General features: G+C 47.0%; 1 protein-coding gene across 2 annotated transcripts in view; it reads left to right on the top strand.

Annotated features, from left to right (window-relative positions):
• The window catches only part of LOC138453030 (low density lipoprotein receptor adapter protein 1-like), a 311945-nt gene that overhangs the window by 252042 nt on the left and 36575 nt on the right, over positions 1 to 23328 (top strand). For both annotated transcript variants that reach the window (XM_069605454.1, XM_069605453.1), the window contains exons 4-7: positions 6572 to 6686; positions 12310 to 12382; positions 15150 to 15236; positions 21862 to 22001. In XM_069605454.1, coding sequence (XP_069461555.1) covers positions 6572 to 6686; positions 12310 to 12382; positions 15150 to 15236; positions 21862 to 22001 — 415 coding nt within the window. The remainder of the gene's footprint in view (positions 1 to 6571; positions 6687 to 12309; positions 12383 to 15149; positions 15237 to 21861; positions 22002 to 23328) is intronic.

The raw sequence follows: 23328 nt of genomic DNA, 5'->3' as shown, positions 1-23328 counted from the left end.
GAAATATTATTAGTGTGGCGTAATCGTAATCCATGTAATTTCCGGTGGCCCCAGAATCAATGATCGCCAAGGAAGGAAAAGTATTAGCTTCAATAGTGGTAAACACCACAGGAAGGCTAACGGGAGCAGAAACAGCACCATGGGAGTCCAAAGAAAGTACCCCCGGCGTAGGGACTCTGTCTATCGCCGGGTTCTGGCGTTTCCCGACATTTTGATAGGTTTCTTAGGGCAGTCCTTCAGTTGGTGTTCAGCAGACCCGCAATACATACATAGATTATGTGATCTGCGATATTCACGTTGTGCATGGGTCAAAGGACCTCTTACTGCCCCGATTTGCATAGGTTCTGGAACAGAAGTGGAAGGAGAAGACTGGTCCAAATGGGGAGTAACTGAGACTGGTGCCTTGCGTTCCCCCTTTCTTTCGGACCTTCTAGCATCTATTTGCAAAACCAGATCTAGCAATTCACCAAAAGTGGTAGGAACCACTGGTACTGTAGCCAAAATGTCCTTTAATTCTTCCGACAACCCTTTATAAAAAACGGCTGATTTTTTTCTCTTCAGGCCAATCTGTCTCAGCTGCTAATTGGTTGAACCTGGTAAGGTACGAAAACAAAGAAGACGTGCCTTGACGCAGATTGAGAAACTCCAGGTCAGTAGCCTGAGATTTATAGCGGGTGTCAAAAACTCTATTCATGGCAGTGATGAGTGCATCACAGTCGTAAAGGACATAGCTATTGGACTCAAGTAACGGATTAGCCCAAGCTGCTGCTGTACCCCCAAGATGGGAAAGGACAAAGGCTGCCTTTGTAGTGGAATTAGGAAAGGCAGTGTGCCGACACAGAAAATGTAACTTACACTGGTTGATAAATGTCTGGTATTGTTTGGGTTCCCCGGAGAAACGTTCTGGGGGGGCCAGCGGGAACTGGGTAGCCATAAGCACCGGGTTTGCCGTAAAGCCAGAAGCAGAGGCCGTAGGAACACTCAAACCCGATGCGGCCGAAGTATCCACCCCCAGGGTTTGGGAAGTTGGAAAACTCCGTAAAGTGTCGATCCTATGATGGATAGCATCGTGTGCAGCTGTCATGTCAGACCGAAGTTCGGACACCAAGCGAACCAAGGTGGCCAAAGGATCGACTTCATCCGTTGGCTTCTGTTTTTGTTACTCACCGGTATGTGGAGTGCATAAAAAACAGACCGGTCCTCTTGTGCTGGGGATTTGCTTGAAGAGCTTGGGTTGGAGCCTCCACCCGAGCCTCCTCCTATGTGAGGGAATTAACTTTTTAAACTGATATGACCACCTGCTGAACTGTACAGACAAGGGGACCGATCAATCAAAAGAGCGGGGAGAACACACCGCCACGGACCCAGCTGTAAAGAAAAGACAAGAGATGAATATTCTGTCAGATTCAACCCTGGCTTCCCCCAAGACTATTACCCTAAATAGTGTACCTGAGTGAGTTCCCCTTAAGCCAAAAAAAAGGACCTGGAGCAACCTATAAAGCAGAAGAGACTTTAGATACTGGCTAAATGTGAAAACTGCCCAATGATGGTAATCAAGGAAATATACTTTACCACTGGTGGAGTTAAGAATGGTGCAAAGAATCCTGGGCAACAACGAAAGTATAAAACAAAAAAAAAGGAAGGTTAGTAGGGTAGCTATCCCCGGACAGAACGAGGGTCGCACTGGTTTCGGGATGGTGCACCACAGCAAAGCGTTCCAAAATGCACTTTAGAAATGAAGCAATGTTATTTAAAGATGAGGTAACAGTTCGATGAAGACAGGATTCCAAAATGAAGATTTGTTCTTACCAGTGTTCTTCCCCAGGAGAACGCAAACACTGTGAGGAATGGGTTCAAGAATCTGTGGCCAAGTGAGAGATGGTATTCATACAGGAAGTAGCAGTAGCAAAGTCTTAAACCAGGGATCCAGTAGCAGGCAAAAGGTCTGATACACGGATGGTCAGCAAACAAAATCAAGACAGGATCAGGAATTAGAAGTCCGTGTGCAGGCAAGGTCGGTACACGGAGAAAACAGGAGACCTCCGGAATCAAGGTACAGAAAGTAGCACTTCAGAAAATGCCGGTTGTAACTATAAACAGAAGCAGTGTTCTGAAAACCGCTGTGGGTTAAATACAACAAGGAGGCGGAACATAATCGAAAACGAGGCTCCCGTATTAATGCCGGGAACTACAACCCATGGCAGGTTTTCTGGGAAATGTATTTGTTGCAGCTATTCTCCATGGCAGCTGCCACCGTGAGAAAAAAGGTGCATGACAGCGCCGTAGCCCCTTATGAAGAGCAACCACTTTCTTGTCCCTCTTTCTGGCCTTACATAGAGCTCCCCAACTGTCCTTGTTAACGCGGGAGACTGAAGAGGCACGGGGCAGACACCGGGGAGTGTGATGAGGCGAAAGTCGGGTGTAACATATTCAGAGCTTTCAAGTTGTCTGTGGCCATGCGTAAGTAGGTAGTCCAGTCCTGTTTTTACTTGTCTTTCTGTGAATTGTAGTTTTCCTAAATTTTGATCAGGGAATAAAAATGAAATGTGTCCTATGATTAATTGGCCCTCCTGTTCATCCTCACAAGCACCCAGGGATGATGGGCCTGGAAAGACCCTTATAAACTATCTGAAGGACATATTCTCTGCACAATTTGAAGGAACAAACAAATAGACTACATCTCCCAAAATCCCCTCTGAACCTGGAGCACATCCGTGGTGCTCAACTGCAGAGCAATGATCCGGAAGGTGATGGCGGGTGTAACCCCGAAATATCCCTCAGAATTATCTTCCCCACGTCAAACAGGACAGGTATGGAAGACTTGTGCCTCTCTCCTATTTGATACCCAGGGTGATAGTAAGAAGAAAAACTCTTAATTGATCCACATTGTCATACAGCGAACTCCACTCCACGTTTTCCTACAACTACAACCCCATCAGAAAGAGTATCTTGCAGCCAATAGCAAACAAGACAAACTCTGGCCTACAAAATGATGTTATAACCTCATGAATACATGTCCCCACAATAGCAGACTCCAGGATGGGAAGTCCTGCAGCCAAAAGGCCCTCACCTAAAAGAAAACCTTCAATTTTGCTGCCAGTTGCACGAATATTTAGAATCCTGCTTCATGATTTCCCTTAATGTCTGATAAATCTCACTGAAGGGGAGAGGGTAGGGCAAAGGGATGGTGGGGCAGGAAGGTAAAGGGAGCCAGTGAGCAGCAGAAGGCAGGAACTAAGATAATGTTCTGCAAGTGGTTTGGTGCTTTTACACCTGAGGTGGAAATGGCACTGGTACGTGTGGAAGAGGAAGTCAGCAGAGGGACACCAGCATATCCTCTTTCAATTAAGTTGTACATGCGTGAAATTATTATAGGGTGTTGTCTCAGTTTTACAGTAAGCTAATTTTACATAAGCAGTTTTGATGTGGAGCTATCCTGTGTAAGTTGATTGAGTGCTCGTAACAAAGGCTCCATTGTTCCGCCTCTTTTGTTGGGCCCTGCAACTGGTGGCAGCAATTTGCATACCAATTAGAGGGTAATTCAAACGGGCCCACAGGGGGCCCGGCTTCAGAGATTAACAAAGGAGACAGGAAACCCCAACAACCTTTCATATGTCACTGTGTCAGCCTGAAACCAGCTCCCATCCTCAGTATCTATGACAGTGAGCTGTCATGTCTGGGACTGTGTGTTGACCGTACCTCACCCCGCAGAGGGACTCCCTTCATAAGGTATGAGGATGTGGTTTGCAGGAGCCAGAGAGTCTGGTCTCGCCACAGCTTCAAGAGAGACCTGCCGATTTAATCCGGAACCACAGAGAGATGCATTAACCAGAGAGACTCTTTGATCCACAACAGACAGAAAGATGGGTGGGACTTGGTATCAAATGTTTTCACCCCTTTACCCTTCCTGTTGCAAAACACTCTGGTTATGACCTCATGCATACAGGAGATTGTTATTAGGGACCTCAGGATTAGTTAAGGTAGGTTAGCCTTCACCAATCACTGTGGCCCATTTGGCTTTAAAAATGGGCTGAGCCTCTCTTTTGGCAGATCATCTGAAGACTTTGCAAGGAGTAGCAAGAAGGACTCATCAGACCATTGCTAGAGGTACAGTGTGCCTTACATCTTCCGCTAGTGAAGGAAGGCGTGGACCTATAGAGAGGGAAGCATAATCCCCTCCCCTAAACATCTCTCAGAGAACAGAGAGAGATAGCGAAACCAGAAATTCCTCCAGATGTTCCAGAACTGTACCCTACACAGCGTGCCCTGCTAGGCTCTGCAGAAAGCTTCCTAGGTGGGGAAGTGCCAGAAGGTCCCTGAACCCAAAACTAAGGACAATGCAGCTGCCTGCAACACACTCCTAAGCTTTGGGCCGTCTCCCTTAACGGATGACACAAGCCAATTGAAGAAGCTGGGAGAAGTGCCCTGACGATCATATACTGATGTTCGCCTAAAAGGACATTTACGAGCTAGTCGGGCTGCAACCGACTGCAACACTGACCGTTGTCAAACCGCAGTTGCTTAAAGACATCGAAGACATCTTGACCAGTGCTTCAGAACTGCCGACCTGCGCTGAGAACTATTCCTAACCCAGAACCACCGTGTAGGACAGCCTGCAGCCGTTCATCCAACTTCGCTCGCTGAAGTCTTGCCGCGTGCCACCCGCAGCTGACTTCCATCTTGAACTCTGTCACAGAAGCCTGCAAATCGCCCTAAAGCTGACTTGATCCTGTCGAGCACCAAGAACACCTACAGCACAAGGTACATTGTGGTTCTGTACCCCTGGTTCTTCCCGGAATCACCATAGACACATATTAAGACCCATTGCTCCCTTTGTGCTGAAGCCAAGTAACCTTAAACTGTTGTGGTTCTTAACCATACCGACTACCCTCTTGTCAGTATCCAGAGTGCATCCGTTTTTGAAACGGTCTGTCATCTGCATTCCTTTACAGGGTGGGTTGTATTTCGTAGTGTTGCTAGAACTGCCTGTTGTGATATAAAGTAGATATTTTTGATATAACCTTGACTAGACAGTCCCTTATATCATGGGGTAATAATTGTATTTTCGCTGTGTTGCAACAAACCTATGATCCACAACCTTTCAGAGATAAGCCTGGCGTTCCATCCACGTTAGCAAAATTTGACAAGGAGGTTTATAATTTGCTTGTGTTTCCAATCTGTTCGGATCCCTTCTGGTGTACTAGAGGTGTGGGGCTGATTGATGGTTTAGAAACTGATATTCACCCCTGGACAATGGTGGCTCAGAAGTTGATTCGTCACGCATGTCCTCCGAAGCATACTTGTCTCTTTCTCACAGTAGACCTCCCCGATCCAAGCACTAAGGGTTTGCAGAGCTCTTAGTTTTTTTGCTACACTTTTTCTTTTAAAGTTAATTTCTTTCTGTAATGTCAAACGTCTCATGACTGTAAAGATTCCCACCGTCTTCTTGCTGACTTCTTAAAGCCAGCTATCATGGACACTAGGAAAATGAGGTACGATTTTGGAAGCAAAGTATTTTTTTCTCTTTGCTTAGTTCCAGACTCAAATATATTTTTGTGGTCTGCTATTCAGCAACAAAAATCACTGCAAGTTTAGTAGCAAAGTTTGAATCGCTGGTTGGGCGGCATGCCACCATCGCAAGCAGGGATTGGCATTATGTGTCCGAAAATACCCTGGTTAGGTGTTAGTGCCGTAGGTGTATAGCTAGCCATGCAGACAGACGCAACTTCCTGTGTTCTGATTGGAAGATCCTTTGGTGGTTACTGAGCAACCACGGCTGAAAGAAGTTTATTTCTGAGGGCTCCACTTGGGTCAGTTACCTCCACTTTTATCTGTATCAGATAGACCCTCCAGTGATGCACCACAGGCACCCTTTTAACGTGCGCTACTTGGGTGGTCCATGTTTACCGTCGGTGTGCACCAAGCAAAGCCTGTTCTGCTCAAACCTCTTCTCTCTCTGTCCATTGCATGCCCAGCATTCTGGAAAGCTCTGCTTACTGGAAAGCACCGCAACCTTCAAGGCTTATCTTCTCAACCTGTGCTTTAGTTGACGAGGACTCCAGTGCCCCTTGCCTGTTCTCTTGCATTCTGGATGAATGGTCTCAGAATTGAGAGCCGGACACTATTCTCTCTGAATTGTACTGAATTCTAAGTCGTGATGTCCCCGCACCCTACAGTGGACTTTTAGACCATACACCATTTGTTGTTGATGGGGTGTCTAGTTTTGCAGCGAAGGGAACCTTTTATTTTTGAGCCTGTTGCTGAGTGTGGGCTTTCTAACAGCGATAAGTTGACTTGTTGTAACTAAATCTGGTTTCTAAGATGCCACCATTTTTACTCGCAATAAACGTGCTAGGAGGGGCCAGAATTGTAGACTGAGGATTTGTGCCAAATTTTAGTAAATTGATTGAGAAGTTTGAAACCACTAGCACAGGGAAAGTATTGTATTTTCTATGATTTGAAGGCCAGATTTATTCTAGATTGTTTTGGTGGCAGTTTTGATGAGGGCTTTTAGCTGTGTAGGAAAGGGTTTGTGTTACTTGCATTTACATTAGTTTGTCTTGTTTTTCAGAATCTCCTACTGCACAACAGACAAAGTTCAGAACAAAGTGTTTGCGTACGTGGCCCAGAACCAAACCAATGAGACCCTGGAATGCCATGCCTTCCTCTCACCAAAGAAGAAAATTGTAAGTGCTTGCCTTAGTAACTCATCTCTCCCCTATGTATTACGCCCCCACACCTGCTTCTGATTGGCCATGATCTTCCAGTCTCTCCCCCCCTCAGTCCACTCTCGTGCATTGCACTTGCGTGTCCCACATATTGTATACATGACCCTCCTTCGCTGCCTCACCACTATTAGAAGTAATCAGTGATTACAATGCAGGGAAAAATGGACAATAAATGAAGGGGTAAAAATTACAAATTACAAAAATAAAGAGGGTAATAACAGTGCCAGGATGAAAAAATAACAACATATAGGCAATACTATAGTATTGGAAGTTTGGGTTTAAATGGGAAAAAAAGCCCAAATAGATTTCAGTTAAAAATAGTACAAAGGGGAGGACCAAAATGAGGAAAGACAGGTATAAGGGGACACGGGGGGTCGGGTAATGTCACCCCGTAAAGGGTATTAGCAGGGCAAAGATAGGTAGAAAGTGATATGATAAAAAAAAGTGAGTGAAAAGACATTTAAAAACCACGAAACCAGGATTCTAATTATTAAAAGGGTGCACTAGGTGGCAGTCACAGACTATAGGAACAGACTGCATTCAAATAATATGCCCTATGTAAAAGGTATGATGTTTTTCTTTGATCTGTTAACGTTTAGTTATATATGTATTTAGATGTACTGTCAATGTTAAAATCAAAAACGACCCAATTATACAACCTGCTTACAGCTGCCTCCAATTATATATGGCTCTTCACTCACCCATCTTCATTGGACAGTGCACGTACACCCGCCTCTAAATGATAAATGATAGCGCATGCTCCTCCTTCCTTCTCTCTATAGTGCTCTACACGGTCCTTCTCGATTCCTCCTCCACAGTGCGCTCACACCTGCCTCTGATTGCACACAATGCTCCTTCTCTCTCCCTGCTCCATGGAGCAGTCCCTGCACCATGGAGCAGTGCGTTCCACCTTTGCCCTGATGTTGTGGAGAGGCCTAGTTAATCCTTGTATTCGCACCTCTTCCCTTAGAGGGCAAGTACCTCTCTTCACCACTGCCAGTGTTTATCGTGTTCTCACCTTCCACACCCTCTGTGCATTGGCCTTTGCCCGTCCCCCATTTTAGGGTGCAACAATGTCTTCTTCGCACCCAGATTTTAAGGGCGTCCCTTCTGATGTGTGCAGGACCTCATCTCCTGCTCTTTCGGTCACGTAGGTGCTGCTACTTTTTGTGTTATATGGCAGGCCTCTGGTCCCGAAAGATTGAAAATATCAGTTTGAGCACAGACAGGTTTGAAAAATAAAAGTTAACAATTGATAGAAAACGTTTGATAAAGTAACGCCGGGTGCCCTCTCACTTCACAGCACCCCCATTAATAATAAAACAAACTTTTAAAAAGAGGTAAAATGCCACATTTGCAGGCAAAGGAGGAGGAAGGGTTGCTAAAAATGTATAAAGGGACAAGATGTGGGAGGGCAGAAAATCAGCAGAGGTAAATGCAGTTCAGGAGTAACCGAAAAACAAAATGGTTTCAAACTAAAATGATACAAAAAGCAGTTTCCTCGAGATTATACTTTTGAACTTTAGTTTGAAAACCTGAAGGTTGAAACACCAAAAACCTATGACATTCGTTCGTCTCTTCTATAAGAGGTGGATCGGAAGGTCTTTTGGGTTCCCTCTGCTGTGCTGCTCCATGGCCCAATAACGCCATGCCTTTTCCGCTTTCCACAGGTGGTGGTTGGCGATGGTTGTACCCTAAGGTCATCACACCAGCCCCTGGGTATGTGCTGTACAGAATGTGGCCAGTGAGCGGGAGCCACCACTCGCCGCAGTTGATAGTAGTATGAGATCATCAATTGACATCCGGCAAAAGGCACCTTACCAGCTTCGACAGACATAAAATCACATGTAGTCCAAAGTGACAGTGCACATACATGCTCATTGCTCCATGCATGCTTCTTTGCAAGGAGAGCGAGGCAAGATAGTGGTCACCCATTCTGAAATTCAAAATGTCGATCACCTCTCCACTCAACCCGTTTATGCTTCTGGGTCGGAAACCTTCAGAATCAGCCCAGGAACATTCTGTGTCTAATGTAGGTAGCAACACCTTTTTTTTTTTCACCCGATGCAAGGTTGGTATATGGCATTAGCTTTTCAGCAAAATGCACGCCCCTTCTACGGCGGTGAACTCTTGAGGCAAGTTTAAGTCAAGTTAACAGCACTGAAAGCCGCAGCGCTGCCCTCTGTGAGGGGTCAGTAATTTGAGGCTCACAACTGAGTTCAGATTTCTCAAGGTTTGACATTTTATTTTGAAATGAAATAAAATAAAAACCCTAACTAAACCTTTTCTACCAGGTGATTCCTAACCTAGTCTAGGATCTAAGGGGAAACCTCCTAGCATACACAAAACTAACCCTCATTCTAAACAATCCAATAATTAAAAATAAAGCAACAATAACATAAATAAATGATTACCAAAGAATTTAAGGTCTAGGTTGGACTACTGCTTGATCTGGGCAGATTCCGCTTCCCCCAGAAATGTCCAAAGTCAATTCTCCCCAAGGAAAACCAAGTCCCAAATAAGTTCTTGAAAAGTTCCAAAGGAAATAGAAAGTCACTCAAACAAAAAAAATCCACAGGTAACAGTTTCTTCTTCTCTGGGTGAAAATCTCAATGTTCTAAGTTCCACAACGAAAACAGCACCAATGATAATCCTGGACAAGGTTAACAAAAATGCCAGTTCCACTTTGACAACAACTTCACTTTCTGCAGCGTCTTGTATGCAATTTGTCAGGATGCTTCGATTAAGGAAATTGCTCTTTCTGTGACAACTTCCTTTTCTCAGTGTTACTGTGAGGGCAGGCTTCTCTGCCTCACAGACTGCTTCTACCTCAGCTTCTTCAACATGCAACAGTTCTGACAATTCTAGACAACCCCATTTCAACTTTTGCTGCTACAACTTGATAATGTGGACATGCTATTAGGCAGCTTATAAAAACTCTTCCACCTCTACAGATTGGCAAGGCACTCTTCTTTCTACTTCTACCAGAAAGGGCAGCCTCGTTGCCTTTCCTCCAAGTCTTGTAGCTACCACAAAATCTGCTTCAGCTTCTGACTGCCACAACGTGCGCTTTACTGGTGCGTGATTTTGTTTATGACAAGCACCCAGCTCCCTTCCCACCTCTGTATCTTTAAGGTTTACCCCAAAGCTGTGCTGCCACTCTGCCCGTTTCAAATGGCTCTGCCACTCTTGTATATCAGGACCACGGGTTAGTATTAGCTTCAACAACATTAAAACAACGTGTTTCAGTTCCTATTTTAACTTATTTCCTCTTTGGAAGGATTTGCATATTGTCTTGGGCAAAGCGTGTTCTACGTTTGGGGTTAGCAACTTCTGTAATACTTAATTGTATGTCGTTGCAAGAGTTAATGTTCACTTCACAATTGTTTTCAGGCACACGGATTGACTTCTTGATGGTAAACTTCAGCTTGCTACTTTCGTTCCCTTTTAGAGCGACAGCTTTCGTGTTTAACAGTGATCGGCAAACGGAATATTGCATATGTGGCCCCTCTGATGTGATGTTTCCTTGTAACTAAATGGGAAAATCTGCTACTGTTTATGCGATCATTACCGCTACCGTTCTCCTTGTTAATAGGAGATAAGTGACTGCTCTGGTTAATGATTTTGAAGTAACAATGGGAAAAGAAAGACTTTCTTCACACGCAAACACTTCATTTATTACTGGGTAAATGTGATACATTTCCCTTTGTTTGACAAGACATCCCACAACTACGGAGACTTTCACTTGCTTTACCTTCAATGCAAATGAAGTTCAGCTGTTTACAGTTGCCGGCAAGGAGTTTCTGCTGCTCTGGAGTACAGTCCTTTATTTACTAGCTCCAATAATACAGTGGCTGTGGGTTGCCTCTGCTTCCCGACTTCTTTTCCCCTGCTTCTACTACCATGGTACTCTCTGGATCCACACCTCTCCCCAGCATGGGTGCTCCGGATCAGGCCTAATTAAAAGGAGTCTTCCTCTCTCCAGCTTCCCTCGGTTTGCTTCTGCACACAGGCCTTGGGTAAAACACAGGACTTTAGCTCTGCATTCACGACACTCCACCTGGAAAAACAATTTCAATACACATGGAAAGACTTCCAGCTTTCTCCAGTCGCTTCCAATGCAGCCACAGCCAGACAGGGTTTGTGAGCACAGGACCATCTCGGAGCCTGCAGGTGGAATCTGCTTGTTCTTTGCTCCGATGTCCCTTTCCTGGTCACACTTCCTTGTGAACTGCCAGCCTTCAGTTCTGCTTCTTCTCCTGCTGCTGCTGACGACCTTCCAGCTCCTGCTCCAGTGACTCCCCCCCCTGCAGCAGCTTTTTATGCCCCTCGGGTGGGTTAATTGGCTTTAGGTGCAGACCCTCACACTTGATTGCCTGACCTTGCCTTGGCTATTAGGCTTGCCTGCCTGTTCCGTGCTCCTACATGCCTCTCTAGCCTTCTTCCTCGTCACATTTTTTGAGGGTTTTGCAGTCCCCTTCAAGGAATTTTTGTTTTTCCACTGCCTTGATGGTTTTAACAGTGTATTTTCCCTTAATAGTTTTAGATGGGGGTTCGTAGGACTTAGCCTTTTTAGAGATAGTTGGAATAAGAACGGCCGTATTTCCATCATCCCTTTTGGCAGATCTTTGGTCTTGGGGCAGATATATATTTCTAGGGAGACAAAAGACTGGTTCTTCCAATATATTACTTTGTTGGGTTATAGCCTGGGAGTTTATCTCCCTATCGTTCATAGGAGGTTGAGATATTTTGAATTGACAATATGCCAATTCCTCCTTTATCCTGGGAACAGCAGTGTACCTTTCTAGGGAAAAATACTGTCTCTCCTGTGTAATCACCCCCCCACCCTGGGCATTATCCCTGCCCAGTTGATCCTCCCACAGTACACCACCCCCAGGAATGGCGACTTTAGGCAGGGTTTCATTGGGAGCCACAGGATTCTCCACACCTCATATGGAAGGATTTAGGGCGTCCACTGGCAAGTTACAATCCTTTCCAGGTTATCCACCGTACAAAATGATATAGTGATCAAAAATGTCAAAATCCCGAAAATGAATCGTAACCAATATTTTATCTTTTAACACCATCTTTCTACTATCGGCCAACTTGAAATATTTTGATGTAAGCAGAGTTAAGCGTTGCAAACAGTAGACCGCCTAAGACGGTGCTGTTGTCGGTGATCTATAGTCAAAGGCCACGATCGTCTGTACAATGTTAAAGACCTTAAATCCTTCAGGTAGTGATTCGCTGTACCAAACCTATTATGCCAAATTAACCTATAGTAAGAAATTGGGATGGGAGCTTTCTTGTTAAATTATTTGCAAGGACTACGAGCAGCTGATGGCTGAAGTTAGAATTGATCATCTGTGAAGAAGTACTGTCAGTCCATTTCACCTAATTTGTTTTTTCTAATATGTGGAACTGAAAAGTGCAAATAAAATTCTTGTTGAGTATAGTGTTTTTGTGTGTGTGTGCTGGGATTCATTGCGTGCCTCTAGCCCTTGTGTCGTGTGTTTAGTGGAAGTAAGAATAATGTTATGGTTGTTCTTTGAATTGATTCTGCTTGTCTTGTTCCCCGCAGGCCCAAGCAGTTGCACTCACTGTAGCCCAAGCTTTCAAGGTTGCCCTGGATCTTTGGGAGACGGCACAAGAAGGTAGGGAGGTTTCTATGAAAGAGATCAACTCTCATTGTAAGGCAGATCGCCTTCCTTGGTGTTGGGTGGAGATTGATGGCTTGTTCATCTTTTGAGAATTCTCCAATCGGTTGCTGACCGTGTTGCTAACTACACCGGGTAACTGATCGCCAAGATACAGAGCATACCCAATGGAATGCCGCGGGTCCTCACCTTACCATATCATCTGATGTCACTTTGAAACACTTAGGTAAAGGTCGTCGATCTTTGCAGAAAAATGGGAAAATCTGCAGGAATGTTTTCAAAATTTCTGCAGGAAGGTTTTCGAAATTCCTGCATGGGGGGAAAAATGGTAAAACCTGTAGTGAAACCTGAAACTGCGAAAACAATGGTAAAACTGCAGATTAAATTTTCACCATTGATTTCTAAAATAAACAATCCATGGCTAACTGCGCTCTCTACATTTTTCCCCAACATTTACTGAATGTTGACTGTGAAGCGTATGTTGATGAATACTAGTGATGTCCAGCCTCTCTTGCTCCAGTACTTCGGCCTCTCTTGCTCCAGTCTTTCGGCCTCTCTTGCTCCAGTCTTTCGGCCTCTCTTGCTCCAGTCTTTCCGCCTCTCTTGCTCCAGTCCTTCGGCCTCCCTTGCTCCAGTCCTTCGGCCTCCCTTGCTCCAGTCCTTCGGCCTCCCTTGCTCCAGTCCTTCGGCCTCCCTTGCTCCCGTCCTTCGGCCTCCCTTGCTCCCGTCCTTCGGCCTCCCTTGCTCCCGTCCTTCGGCCTCCCTTGCTCCCGTCCTTCGGCCTCCCTTGCTCCCGTCCTTCGGCCTCCCTTGCTCCCGTCCTTCGGCCTCCCTTGCTCCCGTCCTTCGGCCTCCCTTGCTCCCGTCCTTCGGCCTCCCTTGCTCCCGTCCTTTGGCCTCCCTTGCTCCCGTCCTTTGGCCTCCCTTGCTCCCGTCCTTTGGCCTCCCTTGCTCCCGTCCTTTGGCCTCCCTTGCTCCCGTCCTTTGGCCTCTCTTGCTCCCGTCCTTTGGCCTCTCTTGCTCCCGTCCTTTGGCCTCTCTTGCTCCCGTCCTTTGGCCTCTCTTGCTCCCGTCCTTTGGCCTCTCTTGCTCCCGTCCTTTGGCCTCTCTTGCTCCCGTCCTTTGGCCTCTCTTGCTCCCGTCCTTTGGCCTCTCTTGCTCCCGTCCTTTGGCCTCTCTTGCTCCCGTCCTTTGGCCTCTCTTGCTCCCGTCCTTTGGCCTCTCTTGCTCCCGTCCTTTGGCCTCTCTTGCTCCCGTCCTTTGGCCTCTCTTGCTCCCGTCCTTTGGCCTCTCTTGCTCCCGTCCTTTGGCCTCTCTTGCTCCCGTCCTTTGGCCGCTCTTGCTCCTGTCCTTTGGCCCCTCTTGCTCCTGTCCTTTGGCCGCTCTTGCTCCCCGTCCTTTGGCCGCTCTTGCTCCCCGTCCTTTGGCCTCTCTTGCTCCCGTCCTTTGGCCTCTCTTGCTCCCGTCCTTTGGCCTCTCTTGCTCCCGTCCTTTGGCCTCTCTTGCTCCCGTCCTTTGGCCTCTCTTGCTCCCGTCCTTTGGCCTCTCTTGCTCCCGTCCTTTGGCCTCTCTTGCTCCCGTCCTTTGGCCTCTCTTGCTCCCGTCCTTTGGCCTCTCTTGCTCCCGTCCTTTGGCCTCTCTTGCTCCCGTCCTTTGGCCTCTCTTGCTCCCGTCCTTTGGCCTCTCTTGCTCCCGTCCTTTGGCCCCTCTTGCTCCCGTCCTTCGGCCGCTCTTGTTCCTGTCCTTTGGCCCCTCTTGCTCCCGTCCTTTGGCCCCTCTTGCTCCCGTCCTTCGGCCGCTCTTGCTCCTGTCCTTGGGCCCCTCTTGCTCCAGTCCTTCGGCCTCCCTCTATCCCTCTGATTCAATGATCTTTCTCCCTGCCTGCAGTTAAACGGGCAGAGGTAGAAATGTCAAGCATCTTAAAGTCCGTCGCAGAATCACTTGGTCCTGAATCCAGTAGATGAAGACCTCTGGAAACGCATATTCTAGGGAGGATAGCTCAGGGGCAACGTGCTCGCCTTGGAAGCAAGACGACGCGCAGCAACACAGGTTCGATCCCCTGGTCTGCGCTCAGAAAGCTCTGGGTATTAAGCACGTTATAAATAACCTATCATATCATATATCCCGCCACACCTCTGATCTTACGTAAATGATCTTTGACTCATCTCCCCCCCCCCATATTGTCTCCCCTATGACTCTAAGTTGCATGCTCATTGGTTTGCCCCCTCGCCCCATCCTTGATCCTAGCAGTAGAGATCTACCCGTGAGGCTCATAGGGCAACAGTATGGAGGGGAGAGGGGGGCTCTGATGGATAAGTACTTACCTAAGGAACGCTGCATCTTAAAAGCCGGACCACTAACCTTCCAGTTTTGTTTGCTAAGGACCCTACCTTAATAGGCGGACTGGGGGTTCCAAAACACCAAGAAGAGACACTGCTTGAGCTGCTGAGCTATCAAAGGGTTGGGGCGCAGTTTCCTTTGGTTGATGTTGGGTCCTGGACACCCCAAAAACTCCATTACCGGTGGTGTTGTGTGTTTTCTTTGGTGGTTAAATGTGGCTGCTCTTTTGGTGGAGAAAGAACTAACGAGTAGAAGTGATGAGTGTGGGTGTAGCAGGTTAGTTGTCGATGGTGGCGAAAGGTTTGTCATTGTGAAGGGTTTTGTCTTTCTTGTATTGGGAGTTAAATCACCCATGTTAAGTTATTCTATTCTTCTTCAAGCCTCCAGTCTTAGTATTAACCCTCTCCTCCTGCTCTGTCCTTAGGGAAAGGGCAGACGTGCCCCAGGAACTGCTGCGGCCCCGAAACAGCCACTTTTTGTGGGGTATCGAATCCCTCTGACCCCGACACAGGTAAGCCACCTCTAAGATCACACACTGGGTGGGATGGGAGTGCAGCTGAGGATGTAGACCCATTTAGGACAAGGGCGGGAGTCTGGGTTGGAACCAAAGCATGAAGAGTGTGGCCTATCTTAGGGGCTGGGGGAGGGGGGATTGGGGTGTGTGTTCACATTTAAGTAGCGTCTGTGGGTCGTGGACGCGGGTGAGCGGGAATATGTGCACTTTGCAGACAAGACCCCTTTCCACGTATGTTGTATGTGCAATCTGTCTACATAATTCTGATATAACCACTACGGCCGCCATTTTATAGTTCTACTGCGCCATCTCCTTCCCAGCGCCAGCTCAGCTCAGGCAGCAGTGGGCATTGCGCAAGCGGAGCATGGGCGCCACAGTTCTCTTTTCTTTCCGGGCTTGACCCAGTGCATGCATACCAGCCTTTTCAAGGACACACATCGACACATTGGGCCTCATTACGAGTCCAGCGGTAACCGCGGCGGTGTAACCGCCTGGTTACCGCCGGACTCGTATTACCATTCCGCCTCTGTGACTCCCGGAATTACCAGGGCATTACAGCCCTGGTGTCCTGGGAATTCCGAAGGCGGAATTCGGTAAATCCCCATTCCCATTGAGTCCCATAGGACTCAATGGGGAAGTGGAAACACCGACACCATCTCGTGATGGTGCAGGTGTTTCCACGTCCGCTTGCAGGCGGGTGGTGTTAAACTCGCTAGGTCAGACCTGGCGGGAGGATCACCTTCCGCCTGCAGGACTCGGGAATTGGGCGGTCCGGAATTAACAGTGGCGGCGGGTTTACCGCCACTGTTAAAAACCGGACCGCCCGACCTGTAATTAGGCCCATTGTGTTGTATGCGTAGGATAAGCTCAGTTGTGCCTTGCTTACCCCTTTCTGCTTTCAGGTGTGCCATTTCCTGATTCTCTAGTGAGCCAATGGGATCTGCCAAATAGTGCTTTTGTGTAATCCTGCATAAACCAGGGAATACCTAGTGGGAAGGCATTCCATGGCATAGTAACCGACAGGCGGAGTGTCATTTAGGGATTGCTAGGTTTTATTCCCAACTTTGTTTAGGTTTTAGTTTTAAACCTATTTTAGCATTTTTTTAATATTCATTTACTCTAATCGATGTCAAAGGTTTGTAATGTAAACTTTTGCAAAGCACATTGACTGGCCCCGTGACGTCACTTCCGGTGACGTCATTCTGTTGGGGCGCAAGACAAGGGCATGATGCCATTTACGGTTTTGGTCAGTAGCTCCCACTGCTTTATCAGATGGTTCCACAGAGAAGGGCCGGCTTAGTCCAGTCCTGGGGCCCAAAATAATCCAGATGTATGTTAGCAACTGATGCTCTAGTGTATCCTTCATGACATTGGTCAAGAAGGGTAGTCCAGAAATGGATGACTCATTTTCTGGCTATTTGTGGTCATTGTACCTATTCTCTATTCATTTGTTAATATTCTTTAATACTGACATAATCTGAAGATGGCCACCAGGGGTGGAGCTTAGGAGGACGATTGTCATTGGCCGGGGCAGTACTGACAGCATCTGCCTCTCCTTGGAGAGCTGCATGATCACCCTGCCAAGAACAGGTGTAAGAAGAGCCTATCCTTTAGGTTAAAACAGGGCAGCATTGCACCCAGTGCGGATCTGCTGGCTTGAGGACCGCTTTACCCATGTACCCAGCCTGACCTCGACTCACTTGGGTTCCTCTCTAAAAATGCGTGAATTCTATGCTTCCCCCACAAATAAGCCTGAAATTAAATTTTCCAGCAGGTCTTTGGTGGGCAAAATATGGATCTTTAATGAACAGCACAACTCCTACAGGGTTTCCCAAGAGTGTCTGAACATGCCTTCATTTCATTATATAAAGACACCAAAGAAGAGCTTGAGGGAAAGGGGATCATTATAGTGAAATAACGCCTGCGCCCTTGTAACCAGGGAGCACTCTACCATTTCCTGTTAGATGATGCTCTTAGCGCTCCTAGCCGCTATTTCACCTTTTGCATGCCGCATTCAGTTTGCTTGACGGCATGTCGCATCCATTGCCCCGCATAACCTGGGTAATGGATTGCTGTGTAGGAAGCCGCCACTGGTGGCGTTCTATTAATGGCTCTGCCCCACTTACCATTCCTTCACGTTACGTCTTCGGCTCCACCGCTCAAGTCCTTGGTGTGATGTGCTCTCCACTGCCCAGCATAGCCTGACTCTTGATGTAATGTCTTATCTCCCAACAAACTCACCCGCCCCATCCTCATATTGTTGTAATGTCCAGAGCTGCATCCTATTGTTTTTTGTGTGGTGCAATTTCCAGTGTCCTTCCCTATGTTTTGGTCCTTGGTGTGATGTAATTTCCAGCCAACTGCTTATCCCCTGACCTTTGACATTATGCATTCTCCGTTGCCTGCCACTGGATGCTTCATGTAATGTAGCTTGCAGTGATTGCAACGTAGATTCCAGATGTGATGTCATTTCCTGTCCATGGTCCAATCCTTTGCGTATAGTTATGGGTTCAATCTTCCAATCTTGATATAATTTCCATCACCATTTCACCTCCACCCATTGACAAACTTCCCTTTCCTTAGCCTAACACGCACCCTCTGCGTAATTTTCCGTGCCAGCGCCCAGCCAATCCTCCAACCCCTGTAGCGATGTAGATTCTTCTGCCCCGTCCATTCTCCAGGTGTAAATGCCTGTGCCATCAATTCTAGTGCCCTGCTTCATGCCAAAGTCCAGTCCCTGAGCGTGGGACTGGGTATTGATCCCATGCTGCTCCGCACTGTCTTGGTTCCAAGACTCACGCCTTGCCCGTGAACTATCCTCCCGGGACATGATGGTAGTAACCCATGGTGTTATTTGTAGTGCCCAGCCAATCCTCTGTGCCCCAGAGCAGTGCATGTTCTTGTGCACAGTCCATTTTCTAATCATGAATGTAAGTGCTTGTACTGTCTTTTCTAGTGCCCAGTGAATCCTCCACTCTCCGAAGTGCGGTAGATTGATGCGCGCCGTATATACACTCGTGCTGGAGGCAATTACCCATAGTGTCCTTTAAGTGCCCAGAAAATCCTTGGTGTCTTGAAGTAAATGAAGTGCATATGCACGGTCCTTTCTCCAGTCCTGCATGAAATAACCCGTATTAGCAGATGGAGATCGTTATTGACCTCCTCTCAGCCAATCAGAATGTTCAGAGTGCAGTCAATAAATACTGGTATTGGCTGCATTCTGACTTCAAAAGCATACGGGGAAACAGTAATACAATTTCCAGGCAATCTCGCTGGAACAACACACCAAAGAGAAAGCGAAAACATTGTAAATGCTTTCACTTTCTTATAGAGAGACTGTATACTATGGATTCACATGCTCATGAATATTCACCGTCATCAGGATGGGAATCCTCTGTAATATTAAAGCAGTTTTACTTTAAAACTAAGACTGCTTGTCACTTCTATAACCGATTGCTGTCACTTTGGATCATACTGCCCCAGCCAATGACATTCGTCCTCCTAAGTTCCACCCCTGGTTGCCATCCTCAGATTTTTACTGCACGCTCTCGTGTTTGGAGTCCTTGTGTTTCACTCCTCGAAATAAGTTACTTTTCTGCCTATTTTTGTGAGAAATCCACTCCATTTTTTCTTCATTTTCAAGTCATGTTGTGACAACCGGCGGCGGGGACCCCGTTGCCGGATGAGATCCTTCCATCGTTGGATCTCGGACCGTGGGTGCCGACGCCCCGGCATGGGCCTTTTTCACACCTTGGCGAACGCTATGACAAAAAGCCTCTTCCAAACCTCGAAAAATGCAGGCTGAAAAACATCTTAATTGAAGATCGGCACCTCAAGTGCATCTACTGCTTGCATCCCGACCACGATACAGACGGATATTCTATATTCCAGTCCTTCTCCTCTAAGACACGAAGGACCGCCATAGGTTAGTGGAGTGGATTGTGGAAGGGGAAGGCCTCTGACTCGGCCTCCGTGTGCAGTCTGTCTCTTCCAGGGTTGGCAGACCCAAAGAGCGTGCTACTTCTGACAAGAAGAGGTCGAGATCCTTTGAGGAACTTTCCTGAGGGAAGATACCAAAAAATGTAAAATCAACAGTCGCCTTGAGTGCAGGACCCAGATCAGAGAGACCCTGGTCATCATCACTGTCTGTCGACGGTTAGTCTGCCGCCGAGTGGGCAGGTTCCATCTGCGAGGAGATCACTGATTCCAGTGACCAAGCATAAGACCTCATCAACACACACACACGCCGTCCAAGGACCCGTCCGCGACTCCATCGTAGTTGACCTCGTCGTAGCCACAGACCTCATAGACAACCTCATCTATCAAGGCCATTGCCCCGTCAACGACTACCCCGTTGACTGTTACACAGTTGACGACTGCGTCCACGAAGACTAGTCTTCCATTGATGACTTTGATCACATCAAGGGGCTTGATCACTGTTGACACGAGGATGGTTACCACGCCAAGAGTAGCCTGGGGTCTCTGTTTGAATTTATGCATTGGGCCTCTTTGAAGTTTTTGTCACAGAAGACCGCCTTTCTGGTGGCAATCACCTCTGCCAGGAGGGTTTGGGAAAGCTAAGGTGGTTCTGAGAACTCATCCTTCCTTCATACCAAAGGTCCCGTTGGACTTTCATCTAAACAAGCCTTTGGCTCTACCAGTTTTCTTTGCAAACACTTCTTCACCTGCTGGAAGATCTTTCCATTTGCTGGAAGTTGCGCGTGCCTTGAAGTTCTGTGGGGCATGGGAAGGCCATATCTAAAGCTTAGCTTCCAGGCCGTCCGAGAGCCCATTTCATTAGAGCCATCACAGCGACTACAGTGTTTCTCTCTGGTGTTCTTCTGCTTGACATCTGCAGGGCTGCTATGTGGAGGTTAGCCCCGCCTTCACAACCTGTTTGCAGGTGGATAGTCTGTTCCAGGAGTATTGCTTCTGTGAGCCTTGCCACCTCCAGTGGTTGTGTATATGTACTGCTGTGTAATCATATTCATGAGCATGTGAATCCATGCCAGACCCCGTGCTGCAGAAGGAACAAGTTACTTACGTGTAACTCCTTTTCCCCAGCATGGGTCTTAAATAAATCCACATTCAAAATCCCCCTCCTTTCCCTCTCTGGCTCTTCTTGGTTCCTACTGCCACTGTATGTGCTACCAATTCTGAAGATGGGCACCAGGGGTGGAGTTTAGGAGGACACATGTCATTGGCTGGGGCAGTATGACTCAAAGTGACAGCAAAAGAAGCGTCAAGCAGTTTTAGCTTCAAAGCAAAACTGCTTTAATATAACTGAGGATTCCCAGCCTGACGACGGGCAATAGTCATGAGCATGTGAATCCATGCCAGACCCATGCTGGAGAACAGTTACAGGTAAGTAACTTGTTCCTTTTACAGGTCATTAAATGCCTGCTCATTCTAAACCTGCTGCTATTGAACCAAGTATGTCATTAAAATGCTTAACTTATTAAGACTATCTTTTTATGTAAATATTGCAAAATAAAATGACATTTATTTTTCTAACTCAGTTTGTCTACTTTACTTAAGCAATATAACCCGAGCAGGGGGACCTTACCGGTCAGATAATGCCCAGCGTCATCAGTTACAATCCCGAGTGAAGCGAGGGCTTTAATGTAAGCCCCGGGGCAGTACCTGACAGGTATTGCCCACTGCAAGGCTTATATTGCTTTTAGTACCCTGGCATGTTGTACAGGGGTACTAATAGTGTTTTTATCCCAAGATGAGTAACGCTGTGTTTGCTGTTTCTCAGCTTGGGATAAAACTACAAAAAAGATGTCCACCATGGATCAGGGAGAAAGGACCTACACGCCATCCCAACTCCCTTTCCATGGTGGCTATTCGAAAGGCACTGATGCGCTGGGAACATTACTGTTCCTGGCACCAGCGAGGGACAACGAAGCGCAAGATAAGGGGGGGGGGGGAGTGGTGGGCGTGCCTAAATATGTGGAAAAGTGGTGTGGAGAGTTGGGAATGTGTGGGCGCCGCGGAACACACTTACCTGATTCCCAGCGAGGGAAGATGGCAGTCTCCCGCTCTGAGGAGATTCAGAACGGGGTCTTTACAGCGTGGTACAGATCTCGTTATGGGCTTCTTCATTGGCTTGGAGGCCGCCACGCCTCCCTAACCGGGTACTAATCACTATTAAGCTAACCTTTTTTACTTCACCCAAAACTCCAACACATGTATTACTATTACCACCATGTGTTAATCGTCTTCTAAACCTTGGGAGGGGTCATTACGGGACTGAGTGTTGGGACGTTTGGATGTGGGGGTTGTTTTTAAGGAGTAAACATTCTTTTCTGTAGGGTTTATGTACATGTTTGTCATTTCTTGGCAACTCCACACTGTCCCAGGAGCCAAATGCTTCTCAATGATCTCTAAATGTTTCTTTTTGTTTCATCCATTGTTCATTCTATTCCCCCAATCTTTTTTTTAAATGTTGTAATATGTATATTGCATGGCGTGGATCTCGCTATCGTCTGAGTTGAGTGGTTCGCGCAGGCCCCCTCTTCATCATAACATTGTACCTTCCTGATATTGTTGGGTGATATTTAGGAATTAAAATGGCCTCCCACGGTTGAAATAAAGTCTCTGAATTGGTGTTTTTCAGATTCCAGACACACGAATGTGCTGCTATCCAGTGACAGTCCGGCTGCTGACCCCCTCTTATCCATGGAGATCGATCGGCCGCCATGTGTGACCCCGCCGGTACCTCCCAGTTTAGGCTCTCCGTTCCATGTTCAGTCTGGGGTAAGTTCTTACTTTGTATCCTGCTGAAAGCTGTCAAGGGGCGATGGGGTTCAGAGCGAGCTTTGCCCATCTGCTCCGTGGCCGCTGACCCAGAAGTGGGGTGATGACATTCAAGTGGAGTGACTTCCAAGCGGGGAGACATTCAATTCTGAATGCTGTACCTGATTGGAATTCATTCCAAGCTGCACATAAAGAATATGGCTTCTTTTAGATGTCAGAGGATCGGCATATTTCAAACTCTCAAGCAGGAAAAATTTGTATGATCTCTCAAAGAGGTATTTTAAAAAATATTTCTAGAAATCAGAAAGGGATCAAGCGCTGGAAAATGTGGTTTTTGTGGTTTGTTCGATGATGAAGGTGTAGAGATGCATGGTGTTTGGAGAAATAAAAGCTCAGCGACTATTCTCTTTGCACCCGGTTTGACCCTTGTGAGGCAAGGTCCCCTACACGTTATAAGGGGTGCTGGAGTTCTTGCCATATGATCCCTTTGCTTGCTGACTTCAATAACAAACAGTGTTGTTCTGGTTTGTTATAAATGGCCCCTTTAAGTTCCACAAAGGGTTTACCAACGAGGGTCTGGGAGTGCAGAAGCCATAGGAACAACTTTCCAACAAGCAAATGTTGGTGTCTTGAAGATCCAGGGCTGAGCTAAATCCTGACCGGTCTGTCCAATTACAGGCCTCCATTCATAGGCTGCTGACCTGTGCTCCCACTCTATTGCAGCAATAGTGCATGGAGGGTCCCACAGGCATGTGACATGTGAAGGTAATTTGGGAGGGAGGAAGGAGGGACACTGCAATCGTATTTGGAGACTGCAGGGACACCAGAGCAGTGGGAGCGGTTCCTGGGTACATTGTATATTTGAAGGCATAATTGGGGATTTAGATCTTCAGGGTAACTGCACGTTCTAGCTATCATTAGATAAGGAGGAACAGGGACAGGCAGTGGATTTATTGGGCTGGCCTTGTTGGGGGGTGGGGGGGCTCTTGCTGACCACCTCCCAGACCCAGGACCCAAGATGAACTCTAAGGAGAGCCGAGCCCAAGAGGAATCCAGCCCCTCAGTCCACTGTAACCATCCCCATATAACTCCTAGCAGGCCACACCAACTTCCTATAATCAAACACAAGTAACAGGACCAAAGTATAATGTGTCTAAGACACTTCTCTCACTTGCGTGTATGTTTGGTGGAACATTTGGTTTTGACGTCAAATATACTAGACAATCGATATTGTTTTTATTCATGCACAATTTGTCAAGACAACAGGCACTTCTTATATTGTTTACAATTCCAGATCATGCACATGGCACCTTAAACAGTGTTATAC

Source organism: Ambystoma mexicanum, chromosome 4p, assembly GCF_040938575.1.
Source record: "Ambystoma mexicanum isolate Mex_15411 chromosome 4p, UKY_AmexF1_1, whole genome shotgun sequence".
NCBI classification, from domain to species: Eukaryota; Metazoa; Chordata; class Amphibia; order Caudata; family Ambystomatidae; genus Ambystoma; species Ambystoma mexicanum.
This window is presented reverse-complemented; position numbering and strand designations above follow the sequence as displayed.